A 24,177-nucleotide genomic window follows, 5' to 3' on the forward strand; every position below is an offset into this window, starting at 1 on the left:
CTGTAGAAGTAAATTTCTTCTTTCTTATCATTTGTAAAAAAAAATACTTATTCTTAATATCGGTATGATTGCAGCAAATCTCATACTCTTAATGTCACTAATTTTCGCGCAAAAAAAAAGCTTCTTAAACCTCGCTTATACTGGGCCAGAGCAGAATTAAAATTTGGCCTTTTTAGTCAGGATTTAATCAAGATTTAAGCCTATTATTTTTCGGACAACCGACAGTCATGTGCTAATCGGCAGTAATCGAGATTTAATAAAAAGTTATTCTAGTCTGCCGCCATTACACTTTCGAACAACCGGGTCCTAGGTTGTAAGATCTGGTTAAAATGTGTAAAGGTGAGTAAAACTTCTGATTTCATGCCTTTTTGTGTCTTCTTTACGTATATTTTTCACCAAAAACACTCAAAAATAAAATCAGAAATTTACACAAGATGCGCGAAAATTAATGGGCGCGAGAATATCCTATTTTATGGGGTGCGCGAAGGCGCGAATTAAGGTATACATGTTTTTTTTAATAAGCATACACAAATTTGAAAACAGGCTCGGAAATGCTAAAGATTCACGAATATAAGTCTCACGAAAATTTTCAATTCCCGTCTTCGCAAAAATAAGCCCCGCAAGAATTTAATAATTTTTGAAAAAGAATCATTTGTGTTTGAAAGAAGCACAACAGTTTTTATTTTTTGACAAAATCTCAAATGTTTCGAAGTTTTCTATGAGTCTACTGTTCGATCTTTTAGTCTTCAGGTTCGAGTTTTCGAAAAAAAACTCGCGAAACGTAGTAATAATAGTAGTAATGTACCGAAAATAAGTCCCGCGAAAATCAAATAATTTTTGAAAAAAATTTGCCTCGTGAAAATATAAGTCCTCGCGAAAATTAATCCCCTCAAGGTCAATGAAGATATTTGCAGGTGGTTAAATCATTTTATTTTCGTGCTAAATTGATAGGCATCCAGTACAGCATTTGCAGATGGCATCCACGAATCAGACACGTATACATTGACATCTTCCAATACTCGAGATACAGCATCATTGAATCTGATCGAAAAAAACTGTGACCCAGTAAGGGTAATCACTAAATCATATCCGCCTTTTGTTGTTTGTCTTCTTTGAATCGTTATTGTGACCAACTTATTGATTTCCAACGGACGAAACAGTATGATACAACCATTTGACGATTTTGACGTAATGGAAGGCGAACAGATTCTCAAATGGCTAGTGCCGTCCATAAAATCCAACTTCAACAATCCTTCCCTCGCGCTGTTTAAGTATTGCGTGACGTGAAGTATGTTTGAGTCACTATCTCGTATACCAAGAGGGAGCAAGGTGATTTGGAGTGTCCATGTGTTATATAGTTTCTTAATAGTTTCAATAAGGTGACCTTGAGTGATTCCTACAAAATGGAAAAGCAATTAAATTGAACTTGTACAAATTTTACGTAACATATACTCATTTTTCTAATACACCCCTGTGTCACAGACCCACTAGGACCCCAGCTCACAGCGTAGGTTAAGAAAAAGTACTGTTTCTTTTAATGAAAATCTTAAAAGTAAATATCTTATTATTAAAGTAACCCAACCTCGCTTATCTTTCTGCCCCTTTAGTTAATTTCTAGAAGACCTAAAAGAACTTAAAAAAAGACTTGATTATTGCAGGGAAAATATGGAGACGGGCTGAACTACAGGTTGGGCAAGAAATATGGTCTGTACAGACTAAAATTGTATAGCCAAGGTTTTAAGTAAATAGTATAATTTTGACTTTAAAAATATCTATACTATTAGCTTAGTTGCAAACAAACTCGGTAAAAACATGATCGCCTTTGCCGAAGACTTTTCGTATTCCCAAAGCAATAAAAATATTTTGTTATCAAAGGCAAAATAACAATCTTCTATTCCCAAGAGCAATTCAAAATGGCAAACTTTTTCTCTTTGTTATTGTGAGAGAAAATACTGCAATCTGATTGGATGCGATAAAACGAGCCGCAACGAAGTTTGTTTGCAATCAGGCGTTTGTATAAAGGCTTGGGGACACGAAAAGTTTTTTTCGCGTTGGTGCAACGCAACATGCTGCATCCCACCAACTTAAGAAAAAAGTGCGTGTCCTATGGTTTCTTTTTTTGTTTCATGGGACAAAGAGTGAGGGAGATACCCAAAAGACACGCTGATTTTGTCCCAGGGACAAAAGTGAGAGAACCCGGGGAGGGGGGGGGGGGCTCATATGATCTGGCCTACGTCATGTACCGCGCTTAAGGGTTGGGTTTTTCAGCATCCCAAAATGCACTGTAAGGGTGTGTTTCTGTGAGATTACACTGCAAGGGTCGAATTTTAAAACAAATTCAAAATAATTGTTAAAAAGAATGGTTTTTACTTCTCGTTTGTTTGAAAAAGTTTCTATTGTCTGATAATTACAGCTGACAAGAATAAGTTTTTCTCAGAAAGTTTCCCAAGCTTCTTCTTTCACGCAGATTTACAGCTGAGAAATATAGTGCACTATATGGGTTGGGTAAATCGTAAGAGAAAATGCACTGAAATGGTACCTTTTCAGCCATATTGAACTGCACTGTAAGGGTACGATTTTGAAAAGCAGATTTTGCACGGCACGTACCGTCGTTTCGAAATCGAGTGCCCCCCCCCCCCCCCCCCCGGTGAGAGAAGCACAAATATTATTAAGAAGAAAAATGGGGTGGAGACACGAGAAAGCGTTTTATGTTGGTGGGATTGAGCATGTTGCATTGCACCAACGCGAAAAAAACTTCTCGTGTCCCAAGCCTTAAGTGTAGTGTACTGTGTAGTGAAAAACATTGTTTGATCGTTACTTGGAGGAAATTAGAATGAAATACGACTTTGCTCAAGTTTGTCTGATCGTCTGCCTTCTAATATACGAGCCTTTTTTAATCCAAATAGTTAGCCATGAAATTTATATCTTTTTTAGTTGCGCATGGAAAACCTCGTTTCATAAGCACTTTCACTAGATATTTCTCATGTGATACTTAAACCACAAAAATTAGTCTGTCATTAGCTTTTTATTTTGAGACATTTCATTCATTGTCTATAAAATTCTTCACATACTCTTTTTTTGCCCACCAGGGATATATAAAGGTCAGTGATCTATTACACGCTTTTTCCATAAGAATGGTGTTTATTCATTTCATGATGGATATTCTTAACTTTTTGGGGAAAATCATCCCAAAATATTCTTACGGTATTCTTAGGCTAGGATCGAAATCATACTTGAATTTAACATGTAATACACACGTGAAGCATAAAATGGCAGTTTTATGAAAGGTTTTGATCCTTACTGGGGAGTAATTTACAGTTAAAATTGCTCTAAAAAATGACAGTCTTAGGTTCTGTTGCTAAATTTCATGATGGTGATATTCTTATCATATTCTTAATTTTTCGGCCAATTTCATCATGAGTATTCGTATAAAGTAAAGTAAGTCTGCGACCGCAGTCGGAGGCGACCCGAAGGCTCCTCTTTCGATAGCTATCTACCCGAAGGTAGGGGAGGGCGCCACTTTTTCTGCCTGGATTGCTCCATTTACCCTTGATCCTTCTCTTAATTGCTGAGCATCAAGCAGGGAGACATCAAGTACCATTTTAGAAATCTTTGGTATGACCCGGCTGAGGGTTGAACCCACAACCTTGCGCACCGTAGCAGGATGCTCTACCACTGCACTACGGTCGCTAAAATATAATCGTATAAAAAAGCGTGAATATTTACATACCAGAGTAAAACTTGCAACGTTTAGTTTCAGCATTAGCAGGTCTTATTCCTGAATCACTATTGTCCCAATGATAGACAAGAACATTGTGAAATGCTCGCAAATTTGTCGGCTTCCCGATCCACATGGTTGTCCTATTGTATTTGACGATGAATTTAGAGTCAGCTCCATTTGGGATTTGTTGAATTTGTACTCTGGTGAATTTGTTGAGAGGTAGTGGTGTTGATATTGTTTGACAGGTGGATGGGCTCGGATAGTTCAAGACTCCGCAAACCTAAAAACGAATTTAAAGAAAGTTGCGGGGTTGAAATACTTAATCACAAACCTTTCTGCTAGTATAATAATAGGTGGATATTAGAAAACATTGATTTCTCATAATTCACTTTGACATGTAACTCAAGCAAGTCTATCATCGCTTCTTGTGTATTCCTGGCTTCATTTCCCATCCAAGATTTTCAAATCTAGACCAAAAGCCGTGGAAATAAACGCAAACAATTCAGAAAAAAATCGTTTTGGCCTAGCAAGCGTGCTTTGACGTCAAAATCCGGTGGACCTAATTAATGATGTCATTGCAGTGTTGACGTCAATTTGTTTTCAAAAAACCTAACATTCACACCCACTTTTCCGTCAAAGCTTTTTAGGTCTTGAATTTTGAACGCCATGGGGAAGGGTAATATACCTGTAATCTAGTTGTACCGCTTTCAAAAAGAATACTTGGCGTTCGATATTTCACACTCCGAAAAACTCCTTCCATGGGAGCAACTGCGTAAAAAGCACTTGTGTAGCCTCTAAATGTTGAAATGCCACGAGGTTTGAGATGAATATTGACCGTCCATAGTTTGTGCAACGTTTTTATCACGTCTCGCGGCTTATAATTTTTTGCTGTTGGCAAATATGTAACCACCATATCTATTGAGTAAATGAGTATATACATGCATTCAATACTACATAATCTTAACCTTGCACAGAAAATGAAATAATACTTGTAACTTCGTCCAGAAAATAAATTAGTTCTTACAAAAACAATAATCATATCGGTCCATCAATATTTTATAAGCACAATGCCAATCTAGTTATGGAAAGAACCTTTCATAAAATCATACAGCATTTTCATTTTCGAACCCATATTATTACATATGACAGTAATTATAAAAAGGGCTAATTTACCATAATAGCGAGTTTAGATACTATAATAGCGAGTTATATATTTTCACTTTTGTGGACGGTCAAGTGACTGAAGTGATTTGGAAGAACCCGCAGTTCTGACCCGCAAAATCGAGGATGGTAAAAGTGCTGAATTACCGTCGTCCTCAATGAGTCAGGATGTAGACAAATGAAAAACTAACGATCTCTGTCGCAGAAAAAAACACACATACATAAACTCGGTAATACCTGATTGGACCGGCATCTTTGAAAAACATGAACTTTGCTTCTCGTCAACACACCTTCGAAGTTTCGGATGAAAATGTTCACCTTCAGGACATGAAGCAAATGAGACTTTCCCACCATCACAAATAAAATAACCCCTACAATCCAAAGGGAATACGAATTTGCCATCGTCACGGTATTCGCAGAACCTATCTGAACGACGGGGTAAAGATATCCCCACCTGGGTATTGATGGGTGTATTTTTGATGGGTGCACTGGCAGTTGCTTCGATAGTTTGGATAGCAGCCATTCTCCATTCACATTTGATGTTTTCACCCACATTCTCACAATAGTCTTCCCTCTCTTGCTCTTGATACACTAAAAAACACATCAAATGTTTGGCAACAGATTGTTTAGATATTCATAACGCGTAATGTTTTCTACGGAAAGTTTTTTGTCAGTACTGGTAATAAATGTCAGACAATTTTTTTCTAGCTTAAATTCCCCACTGCCATCTCGGAAACTTCAGAATCAAACCCTTTTGGAACTATGGATATTTTCAAGTTTCAGTAATAGCGCTCCCTTGGGAACAATATTTTTGACGGGTCTTTATACAGCTCTATGGAACTCAAATATATTTTAATTGTCAATTGTCATGGTACACCAACAAAGACAATTCCTGACCCCCTCTAAGAGGTCTGGGCTACCTTAAAGAAGACCTCCCAGTGCTTTTAAAGACCGATCTTTCATGAGCACCGGGAGGTCTTCTTTCACAGATAAGTTACGTCCCTTGGGGCAAATAGTTCTCGCAGCATACAGTTCAAAATTACTTGAATTGAATTATTTTGCCTTATCGTTTTCAGAGAAACTTTACAATAGAAGAGGGGGTTATATTCAATTACTAACTTTGAGTTGCTGCAAAGACAATATATTACCCAGCTCCCAACATCATTGTTGTTAACATTCGAATAATATTCAGCAACTTGTGGTAATCTTCCAAGCCGGTATCCTACACTTTCTGTCCCAAAAAGATTTTTTAGATCTCTTGCTATTCCAACCTAAAAATTACATTCAATGTGCTTGAAATAAGACCACGTTCACACGCTACGCTCCGTTTCACTCAAAAACGAAACGGTTCCGAAACACTAAGCCTATACTAGACGTCACCCGCGTTTTTTTGACGCATTAGTCTATTCCACTTTGCAACTTTTTTGCCCAAAACATTCGATTTTTGACGTCACTTTTAACTTTCGAAGCTCCTGCAGTAGTAAAATAATCGAACTTGCGTCAAAGCACTTGAAAGGCTTCTCTTTTTCAAAAATCGTCAAAGTGGAACTCATCAAGAAACGAGATGAGAAATCCCGGTTTTTAGTGAGACGGTGTGAACGTCGCGTCAAAAAAATCGCCAGCAAAACGTTTAATTTTCATCGGAATGGGAACGCTTTTTCACGTTCTTTTCATCCGGGAGCGATGAAAAAGAACATGGTCGTACGAAAGTTCCATTAACGATCAAAATTTCGTGAAAGAAACGGATGACAATCGCGTTTCATCACATCGTTTTAAGAAGAATTTTTTTTATAAGAAATACTAAGATTATAAAAAGGCTAAGATTTAAAAAAGCATTAAGAACTTTTACTACTAATGTCCAGCCCCAAAAACTTCGATTATTTTCTTTAGTTAAAAAGACTCAGTTTTCCGTTCTTTCATCTACAGTGTAAACAAGAATCATGAGGCTCATTTCGATTATTGTAATCCTTAAAAATTATGTGTAACTGCCTTCATCAGAGCTACTTTGGAGTGACTTAAATCTTACCTGCCCATAACAAGTTGTCCCAACATCATCATCGATAACTAAATGATTGGTATCTAAAGCTCTGTAGTAGAATTGTGCGTATGTTACACCGCCATGTAAGATCAAGTACAATTGGAATGTGTTCATCAGTTTTTCCTGTAGAAGTATAAACAAATAGCGAGATTATGTATCGGAGATATTCTACGGCTACGGTTGCAGGGCTGCCCGTGCATGTCGTTGTGTCTACTTTGCCCTGTACGGGAAAAACACCAAAATACCCGTATAAGCAAAGCCAACATAATGCCGTACGTCAAATATCGAAACTTGCTTTTCACCCGCCATTACTTACCTTACTCACCCTCCGGGCTTATGAAACTGTCTCTAGGGCTGATATAAATCTAATTACTAATTATGCATTTTGTTGTATCTGGGCCTGTTTCTTAATTAATTTTTTGTCGAACGTACGATCGATAAACATGATTGTTTATTGTCCAACTTTGAGGTTTCCTGCACTCAAAATGAAAGAAACATCAAACCCAGAGTGATACAGTTCCATGAAAATTAGCCTTTCAACACTTGAATTGAGTTAACTTATATCAACTTTTCTGTTCATGAATAAGGCCTATCAAAAACCGGACGCTTACCTCGAAAACATTTCCATTTTTCGTACCATCCGAAGACATCCGAAGCCATGTAAAAACTAAAATTCTTTCCTTCGCCGAGTTTGTATCAAGATTGAATCCAGTTTGTTGCAAATCTGCAAAGATGGTCTCCCAATCGTTGCTATGGTCTGTTTCTGATAATTCGAAGAAATGGACTGAGCCTTCAAAATACCTTGTTAATAAAGAATTAAGACATATTGTCACCAAAAGTCTGAATTCCAAAAAAGTCTGTTCCAAAAGCTTTCAGCATATTTTAATACATTGTCTTTAAAAAAATATATTCATCCAAATATTGTACATGCTGCAGTGGGTCCATTTTGCCAATTTGTAACTATTTTTGGCCTCGTTTAAAGAGACTTATAAATTTTTTCCCGGGTCAGTTTGTCGATTCAAATTACATAAAATCTAAGGATCCAGGGTTGCTAAGTAAGTTGGTCAATTGCCGGTTGTTTAGCCGGCCCTTAGGGACTTGGCTGCTTGTAAAAAAATATATGCAACTTTGATCTTGGCGAGAATTCCTCTCACGAAGGAGATTTGGTCTACATAAATAATTACAAACAAATAAGATAAAATCTCACCTCATCCAATAGGGTGCCAGAAAATTATAAAGGTATTTTGAAGGTGATGGTGATTTATCCCAGTGAAAACAGGCTTGTTTGTTTGCAATGTTTTGTGAATATGTACCAAATGACAAGAACCCATTGAAATGTATCTATAGTGGTATATAATGTGTAAGAGTTCATTATAGATAAAATTTTCACAAAAAAATGCTGACATTATCAGAAAAATAATTCTCAAGACATTCTCTCATTTTTTTCTCCTTTGCTCTATGTATATGGCAAAAGTTCAGAAGTATCGCCCCTTTTATAATCAACTAAATCGCTCCACGTTTATGATGAAAAAGAAATATGGAATATATAAATGACAATTTTTCTTCCCTTCTAGATTTAAGGGCTCTGACCATAGTGAATATACTGATGTAGCCAACAAAAACTATGGTATGTTATACATTTTCTGTTAGGCCAAACTATTCCTGAATCTGAAAATTTAAAAATCGCAATGAAAAGTATTTCAACTTTGAGGACCAAATTTTCATCGATTTAGAAAAATTTCCCCAAAAAAATTAAAAAGAATTCGAACGAAAAAAAGTTAGATACCCATTGAAATATTACCATATTTTTGTTTTAAGATGGTAGTAGAACATTCTATTGACGTTTTTCTAAAGTTCACAACGTCATTTTTGTAATTAAATTCTTAATTACTATTGACAGAATAAATTACCAAACAACTTGCAAAGGCAATTTTTTGTTAAAAGTGTCAAGGAAACCAAAACAAAAGTTTCATCTTCAAATCCCTTAAGAAATTTTCTGACTATAGTCAAAGCACCTTTCTTCGGCAGCTTTTTTTCTAACCCCTATAATTAGCACTTGTAAAGAAGCTGCTAGAAAATAAAAACTTATTTTACGTCTTACCTTGGCTTGGCCGCTATTAGTCGTACCGTCAGACTGATCAAAAGGTCTCCCAAAAAATTTGAAATCTGATATCATGTTTATACCATCAATGTTTGTTAAATACTTTGCGCATGAATTTTCCATATAATTTTTGCCATCAAGTGTCAAAACATCCCCGCAAACTGGATCGGCGTTGTCATTAGTGATGTTAAAGATGGTAACGCCAAACTGGTCAATATCACTACCATTTTGATTTTTCTTCACTAGATCGGGAACAGTGGTAACTTGCCCGACAAATATTAAGTAGAAGATGTATAAAAAGAAAACAGAGGGTTTCCAACAAAAAATTTCCATTGTATCCTTTAACTGACGATGCTCTCTCTCTTCATCACTCCACAGTACTAGTTTTTTTGTTTACTATCATTGTGCCAATTTATATATATACCAATTTTTATTTCTAAGAACAAATAAATAAATAAGAACACCAGCCTCAGATTTAGGCCCTCAAAACAATAGCTCTATTGTTCAGAACAATAAAAATTTAAGAACAATTTCACAGACTCAGTCAAAAATTTGCTGGCTCTTATAAAACGGACGTCAATGAGTGGGAGAGGAGACTTAATTTCCATCATTTAATCTCCCTCCTCAACGAACGTATTACATAAACGCTAACGAGCCAATCATAAACCAAGGCAACATTTTTAAAACTCGTTTAGAGATGGAGAAAAGAGAAAATTCAAAGAAAACACGTTTTTTTATAAGAACATCCAAAATTTTTGAAGCCTTTGAATGTTTTTAGCTTTTTGGGTTTCCAGCCAATAAATCTTCTTAACATGTTTTTATTTTCACCAATTTTTGACCATTTTTACCCATTCTTCAAAGAAATCGAGTGTTTTTGAGTCCATAAAGCCTTAAAATGTTCTTAACTTGTTATTAACAATTTGGCCGTCGAAGCCTTATATGTTCTTATATAGTTTATTCTTATAAACAAACGTGCAAAGTAATTGGTGTTTAATCTACACACCAGCCCTGTGAAAACATCACCAAGTAGAGAATATAATTTTTCATATTGAAAATGCTAGACTGGATTCGTTTAAAATCTATGTAAATACTGTTATATGAGTTTGATGATAAAGGCCCAACAGCGAACGATTTTTTTTCAAAATTCACGCATTCACTCAAATTTTCCTCAAGTTTCACGCAATAACCCGATTCTTAAGAAAATCGGAAAGTTTTCGGGAAAAATTGGGGGAAACATTGGAAAAACGGGAAAACTGCACATAATCGTGTGGAAAAAAGGGAAAATTCACGTATTCACGCACAAAATAGCCCATTTCACGCATTCACGCAATCAAAATTTAGCATTTACGCCATTTCATAATTCCACATTTATATTGACTCTTCATTGCATTTGCTGACCTGGTCTGGGCCAGGAAAAATTCCAAACCAAAAGATTGGTCATGAAATGTCTGACTGTATTTTCTTGAAAGTTTTTGTTTATTTTTGGGCAAAATTGCCAAATTTTAAATATTTTCTAAATTTTGTTCAAAAAACGATTCTGACCCCTTACAGTGCATTTTCTCTCAACAAGACCGTTACAGTGCACTTTGGGAAGACTGAAAACACACCCTGAACGACCGCACCTACAGTTGTCTACTTATTACCTTTAGTGAGCCCTCTCCAAGCTCGGAATTCGAATGTTACCAAGTCTAAAAACCTACAGTTTTGGCGTGATTTAAAATATTTTGGGTTTCCAGGCAAAATTACTTTTCAAAGTTTGAAGTTTTACAGATTTTTTCTTTTGTCAAGGATTTTTCGCGAGCATAAACTTTTGCGAATGGCCTTTCCTAGAATTTTTAAAGACATTTACTTTCGGGAAAAGGGCCAAAATTCGCGAAAATCGCGAAAGTTTCTGCTCGCGAAAATTTGTACGCCTAAAGTATATTTGATTGATTAATATGCCTGATTAAAGATGAACCTGGGTGAAATTTTCAATTGTGATAACCTATCAGTCTAAAGATAGCACTTACTTTCCATCCAAATTATGCAATGGTGTACGATTCTCCCAAGCAACCCATTGACTTGTTTCCTCCATGTATTTCTGATCACAGCACACTCCAATCAAATCTAATCCAATCAAAAAAGAAAAGTAGACATAATAATTTATTTGCACTTTATCTGGCCCTTGATGTAGAAATTTTCTTCCGACACGCTAAAGCTCCCAAGGTCTGGAAAATTAATTAAATCTAAAAATAGATTACTGACCGCGTCAAGGATTTGTAGAGAGGAGGACTGAACCCAAGCCCTCGTTTTCGGGGACTGTAGGGTCTAACCGAAATATTTCTAGGTTTCTAGGCTAACTTGCAAGGATCGTTGAGCCCGACTGTGGATGCGGCAAATCAAAGGTCGACTATCATTCCTCTCTAATAGGAAATTGACATGCTCCTTTAGCGCTTTAGCGTGGGCGACCGCTAATCTGCCGTCGGAATATCAGATAAAATATACTCTTAGGTTCCAAATAAACGCCCCCCTGCTTGTTAAATTTTCGAAAATACAACAGTTTATTTGGTCTGCATACCATTTTCCTAATACAATATTCGCGTGTTCTTGGTCCACCGATAAACTTTTCGCGGGTACTTATCAATTTTCAAATGCGTTTAGAATACGGGCATAATTTTTAATTACAATAATCTCCAAATTATAGACCGAAAAACTTACACATTTTGGACCACTTTTTAACAAAACGTTAAGCAAAAAATTGATCTTTTTTTGATTTAATATTCCCACTTTAGACGTGAAATACTTTCGCGAGCAGAAATTTCGCGAGCGAAAAATCACGCGAATTCCCGAAGTTTTTTCGCGAATTTAACGGAAAAATTTTTTCGCGAAAAACTTTCGCGATTCAATACGAAAATTGGAATTTCACGCGAAAAATAGCAGAGAACAAATATTTCTTTCCTTGAAACATTTTCCTTTGACTTATAGTCTTTTCACCAAAAAGTCCCTAAATTCATTTTATCAAATTTTGAATGTTTACAGATGGTTTCTATTTGGCAAGATTTTTCGGAGCATAAAATTATGGCACTTCCAGATTATTTAAGGACCATTTTACTTTCCGAAAATCCAAGTTACAAAATTGAAATTTTTGATGCACAATTCTACTATATAAATGCAAAAAGATACATAAGAAACATATACATAAGAAAATATAAAGAGAAAGTACAACTCTGGTTCGAATATTGGTTAAAATGTTCTACTTTAATCGCACTTATTTTCGTGCTCATTTGGGCGTTTTCGGGGCCAGTTTCGTTATTTCGACTGATTCGAATTTTTCTTAATGCCAATTCGCGAAAATAAATCCAGAAAATTTCTTTTTTTGTTTTGGTTCACGAAAATTAATCCGATTAAAACCGATCTACGTTTTGCACTAAACTATATCCATTAATTTCGACATTGCCAGAAGGTTCGTTATAGTAAGGGCTTGACGCATAAACAACCACGTTTTCAAATGTCCTTGGATTTGCATTCAGAATGGGTTTTGGTCGCCTTTTGCTCGCATCCAAATACACTGCTTGTCCACCAACAGTCATCTGATAGTAATATTTCCCAGAAGATTGAAAATGATCTATTTCAATCAAAGTTGGTCTATTCAAGGATAGCGATGACGTGGATGTACATAGGTTGGCGCCACCTTGTTTGAGGGCGGTACAGATGTATGGGCGTGTTGTTCTCGGTTGAATGAAAACATAAAACAATAAATCACTTGAGACACCATTGTTGACAGCGTGTAGAATGTTGATCCAGCCCGTATGCTGTGTGTTGGTTATGGTGATCTTAAGATTGAGTTTCCAGGCTGGGCCGAGACTGGATTTTTCATCTATGACGTGACCTTTCTGAACGCCTGGAGAGAGAAGTTGACAACAATGTAAAGATTTAAACGGATTTATAAGTGAAGGATTGCTCAATATCTCATAGCAGTAAAAATCTCGTTCCCAAAAAATATTTTTTTCCAAAAAAAAACGAAAAAACAACTCAGGTATTCACTTACGGAGCTCGCAAGGAGCAAGTATATCAAGTTAAGGAAATTTCGAGTAAGGAATAAGGTTTATTGAAGGCATTGTTAACTTAATGGACAATAAAACCTGTTCGAGTTAAGAACATTCCAGTTATAGAGATTCAAGTTAAACTTAGAGTCTCCACAATTCTTGAAGGGTCATCCTCTTATACTTACCATTATTGAATTGGTATGCTTCCAGAACAGCATTAGCGGGCGCCATGAAAGGATCAGAGAGATACATATTTACATCATCAACTTTATTTGGTGTTGGATCGTTAAACTTGTATTTCTGTTCCCTGTTCAAATGGATAATGTAGTCAGTTCCAGAGACTGCTGGTCGACGGCGAATCTGGATCTTTGCCAACTTGCTTAGTGGTAAGGAGCGTGGGAATGTGATGCAGTAGGGTGTATAAGATGTCGAGAGCGACGGTACACAGATACGAAGCCTGGTTGTTTTATCAAGGAAATCGATTTTTAGTTCTCCCACTGTACGGCTATCGAAGTAAGGTGTAGCGTGGAGAATGCTTGTGTCACCGTTTTGTGTTTTGACGGGAATGATGGCGAGTTTGAGTGTCCACATGTTTTGCAGTTTCTTGACAGTTTCAAGGACGTGACCTGCAGTGATCCCTAAGATGAAGAATTGTAGAAGTTTAAAGAATAGTGTTCAATATTATTTTTTTTACCGTATACTAGAGAACACTCTTTTTAGATCTCTATTAAACTAAAACTAAGCGGACAAAAAATTATTGGTTTGAAACGGCGGCTTAATATTATTATAACATCTGAATGAAGTCTTTTGGAATGAAATAAAAAACTTTCCTATAGAAATCCTTTTTTTGTAGTTATTTGACTTGTTTGAACAAAAGTTGAAGTTCAGTTTCTCAGAAGTTAGAATTACCTGACTGAAATTTACACGTGCTGGAGACACACCAAAAAACAGAGAGTTACCTGATTGAAACTTATAATTCTTGGTTTCAATGTTAGCAGCAGGGAAATAAGGAAATTTCAACCTTTCGTAGGCATTATTCACCATTAAAAAAAATTAGAATTTTCGACACGTGCTGGAAGCACACCCAAAAACTAGAGAGTTAGTTACCTGATTGAAATTTATAGTTCTTGGTTTCAATGTTAGCAGCAGGGAAATATGGATCCCCTTCATAAACTTTCACGTTCGAAAACATGGTTGGATAGTTTGGTGTAGCTGTCCAAACAGTTTTTCCATTGATGTAAACAATGAATTTGGAATCATCTCCGTTGGGAATTTGTTGGATCTTAATCTTGGTAAATTTGTTAAGAGGTATTGGTGGAGCAGGACTTTGACATAGAATTGGATTTGGATAGTTGAGAGGTCCACAAAACTGAAAATCAAAAAACACAATGGTAAAAAGCAATACTCCATGGTCAAAGCAAGGTTATTTGTCTTTTTCTGAGATAGAATAAATCTTACACAGCAAATTAGCACATTTTCTTGAAATTTTGGTGAAATACGCAGAATTTATTAGTGACCTTTTATTTTTCTCTGAGACGGAAACCCGTCCTAGACGGAATAACTTTTTACACTTGATACTAGGTTACGCGATTATAAATTTGTCTCGAAAAAGGCAACTTTTACTATAATTCCAATAAAGATAGTTGTTTCGTGGTGTTGAAAGATAATCAGGAGTGTAAAATTATAAAAATGATCTTAAAAAAAAAGCTTTCAAAAAGACTATGTTAAACCATTACGCGGACTTAAGTGAAAATTCTAGTTCAAAATACTCTCTCGTATTTGCAGCGGCAATAACGTCTATATTTCATCGCAGGTTCCTAAAAAACGGCATACAAAATATCACTAGTAAAAAATTCAAATTACCTGTAACTTTGTAGTATCTTTGTGCATAACTATACTGGGCGTTCTATCACCGTAGTATGTCCAACTTGACTTGATAGTAGCGTGGAAAACACTATTCCACCCACCACGAGCAGGTGTTTTAGGTTTAATATCGAGAGTGACGGAGTAAAATTTGTGCACTATGGGGATTATTTCTCGAAGCTTTGAACGTTTGATTTCGGTCTTGACTTGAAATACTACAAAAAGGAAAATATTGAAAAGTAGTAGAGCAGCTTAAAGGTTTTATTTTTACGTAAGTGTTTCCGTTTCATATCAGACATATTTCATACCAGGACAGTGTCTACCTATTGTTATGTTATGCTGATATAAGCAAAAAAATGTTTTTCTTTCCCTCTTTTTGACAAATCTTGCTCCACATTCGTGTCAATCCAATGTGAAAAAGCTTGTGAATTAAAATTGATGAGTAAGCAAACGATATCACTCTTATTTAAAAACAAAACCTTTAATCTTGTTTGGAAAATTGGAAAATGGAATATTATTGGTATTATCTGAGTTCCCTTTTATATTTTGAAGCAAGTCAAAAAAGTCGGAAATCTTGTCACGAGTTATAGGGCAACCAATTCAAAGTAATTTAAATGGCGCACAAATACATTCTGATAAAATAAGGTTATTGGGTTAGAATCTTATGTCATTATTGTATCCTAGTGCAACTTAAGTTATAAAAAATTTCAAATACCTTCTTGTGTTTTCAATCCAGGTGTTTCACAATCAACATCCGCAGCTTTTACACATTTCCTGAGTTCAGGATGAAAACGCTCCCCGTCAGCACACGACGCAAACGATGCTTTCCCTTCAAAACAGTTGATGTAAATACGGCATTTCAACGGAAACACGAAATCCCCATCGTCACGAAACTCACAAAACCGGTCAACGTTCTTTTGTATTTGCGCTGAAGAGAGAGACCGTCTACCTCTCCCCGGGCTCTTCTTTAACACACAACGCCCACCGCCCTCTTCCACTTCTAAACAACCAATCGCCTTTTGTCGATAATCACATTTGAAATGCGTTTTGTCACGTTTTGTACAGTACTCGCCAACATCAAGCTTTTGCTTACCTAAGGTTGAAATGTATAGAAATAATGAGATGTATTTTAAAGATTTCATTTTTACATAAGTGTTCTGTTTCATATCAAGCACATGTTTCATACCAGGACAGTGGTCTTCATGTATTGTATAATTGTGCTGAATAAACAAACAAAAATTGCTCAAATTCCGGGTCCTTCCTTAAACCCACCAATTTGCAAAATCCGTGTAAATTCAATAGCAAAAAGCTTCTTTCGTAGCTTTAAATTAAAATTGATGAGTAAGCAAACGATATCACTCTTATTTAAAAACAAAACCTTTAAACTGATTGATTAGCCCTCCAAAAAAAACAGTCTGAATTTTTAAGTCACACTTGAAATTATAAGGATATAAATAGCGAAAAGACCAGAAACAAGGACCCAAATAACTCATCGAGTTGATTAAACCTACTAAAATTAACGCCAAAAGTGAATCAGTTTTGAGTTCACTTGAGTTGAATGACCCTAAATATCCCTGTATGTATATGTGAAAACATCAATGCAACGACTTTAAAAGTAACACATTCAAATCCTTCTGGTATGAGCACGCGATCTATTCTAAAGAGAGGTCTTTCAGGTTTAGCCAATTTGCGTGATTTGTATCAAAAGAAAACTATTCTAAAATCCCTTCTTCAAATTCGAATCTTTTCTACAATTATTCATTTCCCGCTAAGTCCGTAGCCGGATGCTCTACCACTGCACTACGGTTCGCAAGGTTGTGGGTTCAACCCCCAGCCAAGTCATACCAAAGATTCTCAAAATGATATTTAATGCATCTCTGCTTGATGCTCAGCAATTAAGAGAAGGATCAAGGGTAAGTGGAGCAATCCAGTGAGAAAGAGCGCCGCCCTCCCCTACCTTCGGGTAGATAGCTATCAAAAGAGGAGCCTTCGGGTCGCTTCCGACTACGGTCGCAGACTTACTACACAATCTTAGCAAAACTGGAAGACATCTACATTATTTACTCACATTGCTTTGGGCTGACACGGAAACTCCAACTTCCCATATCGCCATCGTTCCCTTCATTTGAATAATATTCGATCTATTAAGGAACAAAAGATTGTATATCTGAAATTAGGGACTTCAGGTACCTAAAGGATAAGATTCATTTCATTTCTTTTTTTTTTTTAATACAGTGAATTATTTTCCTCCGAAACTGCGGTACCTATATAATATGTTAAAATTGAACCATGGGTTGGGAAAAAGAAGGCAAGAACAAGATTATTGCACACTTGAAGCGAATGGGCTCTGGACACTAATGTACGATAAAATAAAGCGAAGTGAATATAAGGCGAGAATTTGTCGATAAGTTTAGAAAATATCCACGATTTCAAATGATCCGATAAAATTACATAGCCTACCTACCTAGGTCGGGCACCATCCCGGACCCAAAATTACATAAAGGGTTCTTTTTTAATGCGTAAAAAGAACGTGTAAAAATCACTTTAAGAAAAATACCTTTTGCGGAATTTTATTCAATTTTCCAGATAAGTTGTCAATTCCGAAAGAGTTCCTTTCCAGTTTACAAGATTTTGGATCTACGTTTTGCCTGTATCTTGAAATACCAATCTAAAAAATTTATTTAAAACAGTTTACAAATTTAGTCTGAGGAGCTGTGCCACCGGGGAACTCAGAAAAAAGAAAAATTAAATGCAAATCGACACTGGGCTTCTAAAGGGTTCTAAAGTTGTCAAAGCAGGGCTTTTGTCAGAGACGAAATTTATAAGGTGAGATTGGGGTATTTTAAGCATAATTCTAAATTTTTACTACTTTGACTATCCTAAATTGATTGAAATTCAGTAATTCCAGGCTCAGAATTGTTCTTGTACTTTTCCTATTTTTGAAGATTTCGAGCCTCGTTGTTCTCATAGTGTGTATAACATTTAAAGAATACACGTTCTTTTATAAGAACAAACCATATAAGAGCATAAGGCTTCGATGGCCAAAATATTAAGAACAAGTTTAGAACATTTTAAGGCTTTGAGGACAGCCAATTTCTTAGGAAAATGCTTCGATGGCCAAAAAGTTAATAGCATATTAAGGCTTTGCAGACCTTAGAACACCCAATTTTTAGGAAATGGGCAAAAATACTTGCAAAATGGTGAAAATAAGAACATGTTAAGAACATTTTTAGGCTTAAATCTCAAAAAGTTAAGAACATCCGAAGGCTTCAAAAATTTTGGATGTTCTTATATAAAAAACGTGTAGATGGCAAATAAACTTACCCTTCCATAGCAAGGCACTATCCCACCGACAAAAATCTTGTTGGTATCCAACGATCGGTAATAGTATTTGATGTATGTCTCTCCTGCGTGGAGAATGACAAACATTTGAAATGTGTTCTTGAATCCTTTCTAAAGAAAGAAGATAAAAGCGTTTATATAAGATTGACTACACCTATAACCTATCAGACCAATGCGGTCCAATAGCAGCTTAAGGTCCTCGTTAGAAAATCATTTTGGTGTCAAGTTTCTCAGCTTTAGGTCCTCGTTGTTGGAAGATCATTTCGGTGTCAATTTCCTTATAAGAAAATACTTACGAATTTTTTGGTTATTAACGTCTTATCGCGAGAGGCTTAAAAATCTAAATCTATTCTTAACTCCAGTTGTCAAAGCAAAGTTTTTTGGTCTGAGACGGAAAATGGATTTTGCTGCAAATTAGGACATATCCTTAAAATATTGCTGCAAATTAGGACATATCCTTAAAATATTGGTGGAATATGTTAATTTTGAGACGGATATATTATATACTTCACTGAGACGGAAATCCGCCTAAGATGGAAGAAGTTTTAACACTGTAACCTAACCAAAGTCTCAGAATAAGCTTATCATTTATAAATAACTTACACCCCATTTTTGTAAGGAAGGATCATATGTTCCACTAGATCTCATTTTGAGCCAAGTCAAAACAATGATTCTCGCTTCACTTGTGGCCTTTTTGCTAGGGTTGGCCAGAATCCCTGCTTTGAAGAGATCCTTTATGATATTTTCTCGATCTGTCTTTGCATGACCGGTTTTGCCGAGCTCAAACACACGTACTGATCCTTTGAAATAGCGCATCCAGTAAGGAGCCAAGAAATTCGATTCAAATCCAACACGGATACATTTTCCAGCTGTGGCTTCTTTTGTTGATTCAGAACCAAATGTAAGGAATCCATTAAAATGAATCTAAGATCAGATACAAAAGAAAGAATTAAGATGGATTTACTGCAGTACATTCATTCGGCAGAGCCATTCTCGAATCTTGAACTCAGTTGTCGCCACATTTATTTGCCCCTAACTTTCGAGACTAGAGAACACCTACCCATCCAAATAAATTTGTATTTCATGCGCTCGAGTTATCAACAAGAGACTAAATTCATGCAATGGAAAAATAGCTGGAGGAGACTCTTAAAAGTAATGCTTAAAATGGGTACAAGAACGAATAAGTACCGTGAGGGAAAGATAAAAAGCGTTTTGAAAATAAAGTTCAGAGTACGTAAAACCGTTAGTAGGGAAGCGCATGGAATTACCCTATTACATGGAAATAAGTAGACATGGAAATGAGTAGACATGTAATTAACACGAATTAAGAAATTTCGTGTTAATTAAAATCCCTTTAATTAAAACCAGCCGTGGTGTCCTTGAAAAAGCAAGTAAAATTCGTGTTAATTTTTTGCGTGTTAATTTCAAGGCCGTTGAATACTTGCCTAGTAATATTCGTGTAATAAGGTAGTAACAAGAAAAGCGTTTTCGTAAATGGATAAGAATGCTTTTTACCTTGACATCGCCTCCAATTTGATCCGGTTGATTGAAATCAAGGCCAAAAAATTTAAAACCATTCCAATTGATACCAGCTTTCTTAATTGATATACTTAGTTGATCTGTAACAAACTCCTTTGTCGGATCATTATCGTTATATTTCCTATCATCGAAAAGACTTTTACCGTATTGTGCTTCCGAGTCTCCATTCGGAGACTTTTTGATCAGGTCCGGTATACACCATACCCGGATGATTAAAAGCTGTAGTAAAACAGCCGTTATGGCTATGCTTGCCATGTTATATTTTTTTGAAATGTTCGTTTGATAGTTACTTATTTCCTCCTTTCTGTATCTAAATCTTTCGATTGTTGTATCGATGTATCGATTCTAGGTAAAACTAACTCGAATTTATACTAAAATGTACTCGTCATAAAAACCAAGCACGTGGGCAATAGAAAAATACCAATTTATGACGTTTTTGTATGTTTTTGCAGCGTCATTAAGAACCAACCCTTTCAGAGGTTTGCGTGGTTAAGTTAGGGTATATGAAGACCGAAAGTGATTAAATAACATGGAGTGGATAGTAACATAGCAAGTATGCAGTCATCATTTAGTAATTAACAATAAATTATCTTATAAATTTTGGTCAAAATTGTTGTTTGTACAACAGCTTAAGTCGTACGGCACTGGGTTATTTTCCAAATATTCGTAGGCCTGTAGCAATGCAATAATGATGACAAACTCGTCCCTGTGAATTTCAAGATTTTCACCAAAAGAACAAGAATCCAAAATTTTCCCAATTTTGTAGTCTCGTTTTGGAGAAAACACAAGAATTAAAATAGTAAAAAAATAAAGAATACAGGTATTCACGCAATGAATGAGATGAGTGTCGTGCAGGTGCCTGATAAACATACCCCATCCCGTTTGTTTATTTTTCAATTTTCCCGTACCCTCTCCGGACCTTGTTTGGACCCCCCTCCCTTTTTTTAGCTTTTCAAAACATTTTCCTATCCCCGCCCCGGTAATAAGGCCCCCTTCATTTATTAAGATTTGAAGTTTTTTCAAACCTCCAGTTTATTAGGTACGCGAGAGTACAAAATTTAAGTGAAAATTCTACGTGTTAGTCTGTTCAGCTTCATGTTAATTTTCCTGGTATTTCATGGCATTTATCCACACCATGGTCTTTGAAATCGATATTTCTGAGAGACGCAAAGCGTATTTTATCAAATACAAGGAAGTAGGCTTAATAGTAGTCGAGCTGAAAATATAGTGCATGGGTGTGGCAGTAAGTAGTCTAAGACCATGATAAATGAAGCAATCCGATTGGTTAGAAGTGACGTATTAATTTATTAATCTAACCAATAAAATGGCTTCATTTCGTCATTTAGTTCGGAGTAGCGTGTAAACGTAGTCTTAATGAGGAAAATGATGTATAAGAGATCCTTAATTATCATACCACGAGAAATTGGTATTTCCAATATTCTGAAAACAACATTTCGCCCACGCGCTTGACGATAAATTGAAAGCAGATGTAAAAAGGGAATTCTCCTAAACGAGGAAGCACTCACACACACCTTAATAAAAAGTTCACTTTCTACTACGCCGACCCGAAAAAATGTTTCACGGGGCCGTTGTCTGGTTAAAAAAAGTCCATCGCACGGCAAGAGTTACTAATTCTTACCTAAACAGATGAAAAGCAGATGTAAGAAGGGAATTCTCCTAAACGAGGAAGCACTTACACACACCTTAGTAAAAATACTACGCCGACCCGAATAAATGTTTCGCGGGGCCGTTGTGTGGTTAAAAAAAGTCCCTCACACGGCAAGAGTTACTAATTCCTACCGAAAAGCATACATTGTTTTTGACCGTCAAACCAACAAGTGAGATTTATTTGTGTTATTTTTTTTCAGATTTTAGAATACCTCATAATTTAAGAATGTCCTTATTTACGAAAGAACCTGATAATAATCTAAGGTAATTATAATAACACGTTAATTTAGCATCTTAATTGAATTAATGGCAATTTTTTTTTTATATATTCTTATGATCTTATGATCCTTTGGATCCACTTAACCAAATCTGATAAATGACCCGTCAAAAGCTTTAGTTATTCCTTCCTCTTTCCGATTCGAAAAAAAATAACTTCTCGAATCAAATCGAATGCAAAGTATTAAAATTTTTTCTTGGTGCATACCCAGTAGGTTAATGAAATTGTAACAGGGACTAGTGTAGAACTAGTGATGACTGCCTATCATTATTCTTTTCTTGACAATAAAGTACCTTCTGAAATAGGCTGCACACATCCCCTCTGGAATGTTTAATATAGGGGATGCTAATCGTGTATAAAATTCCCGTCCTAGGGTGTAGCCTGTTTCAATTTCTTTTAAAGGTTTCAGGAATCCAATTATTGTATTAACTAACCTCTAGCCATTCCAATCTTTAACTCAAATTTAATGAAATTTAAAGACCTCTCATATGAAACTTACTAATCAAACTAATCAAGTTTCTAAAACTCAAAAACAGACAGACGGGGGTAACTCTCGGACGAGATTTTATACACGTTGCACATATCCCCTATATCAAAACATATCCATTAGCCTTGTGTCCTAGTCTTGTGAATACGGCCTTAGTTAACCTGGGCTACTTTTGGTAGAGTTGATATTTTAAGTGGATAGCCTATTAATCTAGGATTTAAAGACCAACGGTCAGCCGGCTCGGCTCTCTATGATCTGAACCGAACAATGAATGGAGGGCGCAGGGATTCAAACCGAGAACCCCTGGTTTCGAGCACTTGTGACTTGACCAATCGGCCATTGTTCTTCACAGAAACGATATTTAAGGAGTGACGACCAAGGAACTACTTCCATGTTTCCTTCCATTCATACAGGACGGTGTAGGCGTAGCACCTACGCTAATATGGGCCTAAATACTTGTTTCTTTCTATAAGCATAATGTTTATAAGCATATGGAAGCTCAGTTTTTGTTCCCTAAACAATGGCTTTTTGTTCAAGAACAATAAAATGCTAATCATAATGCAAGCCTGATATAGGGACTTATAAAAAACATGTATTGGCTATAAGGAAGCACTTTGTGTGATAGGAAATTCCACAGAACGAGGAAACGAACATAAAGCGAAAGTTAAGTTCTCTGAAAAGATAACGAAAATAATCTCAAATGTTTTCATCAATCGAAGAGTACGAACAGGTAAGAAGGACAAGTTTGTAATTCAAAGACTAACTTCCTGAGATTTTTAATTAGCGTGATTGATTGTTGAATGCAATCATGTTTCTGGCAAATATTTTCCCATGGAGATTGAAAAATGTTATAACGTGATCAATTCAAGGACGCCTCTTGGCGAGTTATTTCATGTTCCAACATGACAATTAAATATCATACCGTCATCGATTTTAATAGTTGATCTGTATCTTAGTCACAAAACCACAAGAATCAGGTCAGACAATTTTCCTGTCCATCCTTATTAATAACTTTTAGATTCGAAAATTGGTTACGACCAATTATCAAAATTTTAATAAATTTTAGTCTTTAAATCTTAAGTCTCTACAACTTGAATTTTTCCTTGTTCTTACGTATCTTAGCGTAACAAAGACTCTTTTTTCCTAATTTCCACAACTCAATAACTCAAAATATTTTAATTCAATCCAATCTCTTTTCATGTGTTCGAGTTATGGAGATCCTACTGCTATTCATGATATTCATGATGTAATCTTTGCGCCTAAACAATAAATGGTACGTAACAAGTTTGCCGCCATTATTGGTGGTAAAAAAATTGGCCCGCTGACCTATTTAATATTGAAACCGGGGGTTTACGAAAAAGAAAGCTTAATAATTTGTGACGTAATATAGTATAATTAAATATCCTATGGAAATCTATTGTTGATAATTGCAGAATTTCAATGAAAGATTTTTTCTTTGTTTCGGAATATTTGTACTTCTGTATTAGTCTTTTCTCATTTATAAGCGTCGATGAAGGATGGGGGCATTTTTCTAGAGAAGGTTGAAACTCATGTGCCCATGTCTCGATAGTTTTGGCAAAAGCGCTCAAAAAAATATCTGATATGCGTGGGTCTAAAATAATTGCGTTTCCATTCAGACTTTCGTCCTCGGGTACAACTGCCTTAACGGCTCTGACCATAGTGAATTTTTAATATTTGCCATTTACAAAATATAAAGTTCTACTTGATGTAGCACACAAAACTGTGACATATTATACATTTTCTGCCAGGCCAATTATCCGTGAGTCTGAAAATTTAAGAATCGCAATGAAAAAATTTGATGAAGAAGAAAATGAAGACTTTCGCGAAAAAGAGTATTTCAACTTTGAAGAGCTTAGTTTCGGCGAAGAAAAAACATTTTGAATTTTTTTTTGCGGTAGATGGTGTATCTTTTATCGAACTAAAATTAGTTTTTT

At 35.8% G+C, this 24,177-nt stretch overlaps 2 protein-coding genes across 2 annotated transcripts; both read right to left on the bottom strand.

Moving 5' to 3' along the window:
* Positions 1 to 370: 370 nt before the first annotated feature.
* Positions 371 to 9,401, bottom strand: LOC136802514 (uncharacterized). The gene is made up of 9 exons (XM_067059253.1): positions 9,022 to 9,401; positions 8,128 to 8,261; positions 7,532 to 7,721; positions 6,909 to 7,043; positions 6,002 to 6,153; positions 5,120 to 5,473; positions 4,407 to 4,636; positions 3,731 to 4,001; positions 371 to 1,396 (listed from the first exon to the last, which is right to left on the bottom strand). The coding sequence occupies exons 1-6, from the start codon at positions 9,352 to 9,354 to the stop codon at positions 5,440 to 5,442; spliced, it is 978 nt and encodes a 325-aa protein (XP_066915354.1). The 5' UTR covers positions 9,355 to 9,401; the 3' UTR covers positions 371 to 1,396; positions 3,731 to 4,001; positions 4,407 to 4,636; positions 5,120 to 5,439.
* Positions 9,402 to 12,100: 2,699 nt separating this feature from the next.
* LOC136802500 (uncharacterized) lies at positions 12,101 to 20,147 on the bottom strand. Its single transcript, XM_067059230.1, has 10 exons — positions 19,767 to 20,147; positions 18,855 to 19,175; positions 18,234 to 18,362; positions 17,467 to 17,577; positions 16,978 to 17,050; positions 15,625 to 16,002; positions 14,910 to 15,124; positions 14,154 to 14,415; positions 13,232 to 13,684; positions 12,101 to 12,901 (listed from the first exon to the last, which is right to left on the bottom strand). Exons 1-10 carry the CDS (start codon positions 20,043 to 20,045, stop codon positions 12,405 to 12,407), a joined length of 2,718 nt encoding a protein of 905 aa, XP_066915331.1. The 5' UTR covers positions 20,046 to 20,147; the 3' UTR covers positions 12,101 to 12,404.
* Positions 20,148 to 24,177: the final 4,030 nt, after the last annotated feature.

Source organism: Clytia hemisphaerica, unplaced genomic scaffold, assembly GCF_902728285.1.
Source record: "Clytia hemisphaerica strain Z4C2 unplaced genomic scaffold, Clytia hemisphaerica genome assembly, whole genome shotgun sequence".
Classification (NCBI taxonomy): Eukaryota; Metazoa; Cnidaria; class Hydrozoa; order Leptothecata; family Clytiidae; genus Clytia; species Clytia hemisphaerica.

What these genes read in the sequence shown, in the direction of transcription:
- LOC136802514 (XM_067059253.1), bottom strand. Translation starts at nt 9,354, where the DNA reads ATGGAAATTTTTTGTTGGAAACCCTCTGTTTTCTTTTTATACATCTTC. An exon ending in CTAATAGCGGCCAAGCCAAG is followed by an intron (nt 8,262 to 9,021) that starts GTAAGACGTAAA and finishes ATACCACTATAG; the next exon opens with ATACATTTCAATGGGTTCTT. An exon ending in TGTCTTTGCAGCAACTCAAA is followed by an intron (nt 5,474 to 6,001) that starts GTTAGTAATTGA and finishes TGTGTTTTTTAG; the next exon opens with TGTATCAAGAGCAAGAGAGG.
- LOC136802500 (XM_067059230.1), bottom strand. Translation starts at nt 20,045, where the DNA reads ATGGCAAGCATAGCCATAACGGCTGTTTTACTACAGCTTTTAATCATC. An exon ending in TGGATTGAAAACACAAGAAG is followed by an intron (nt 15,125 to 15,624) that starts GTATTTGAAATT and finishes TCCTTTTTGTAG; the next exon opens with TATTTCAAGTCAAGACCGAA. An exon ending in AGCATACCAATTCAATAATG is followed by an intron (nt 12,902 to 13,231) that starts GTAAGTATAAGA and finishes TTCTCTCTCCAG; the next exon opens with GCGTTCAGAAAGGTCACGTC.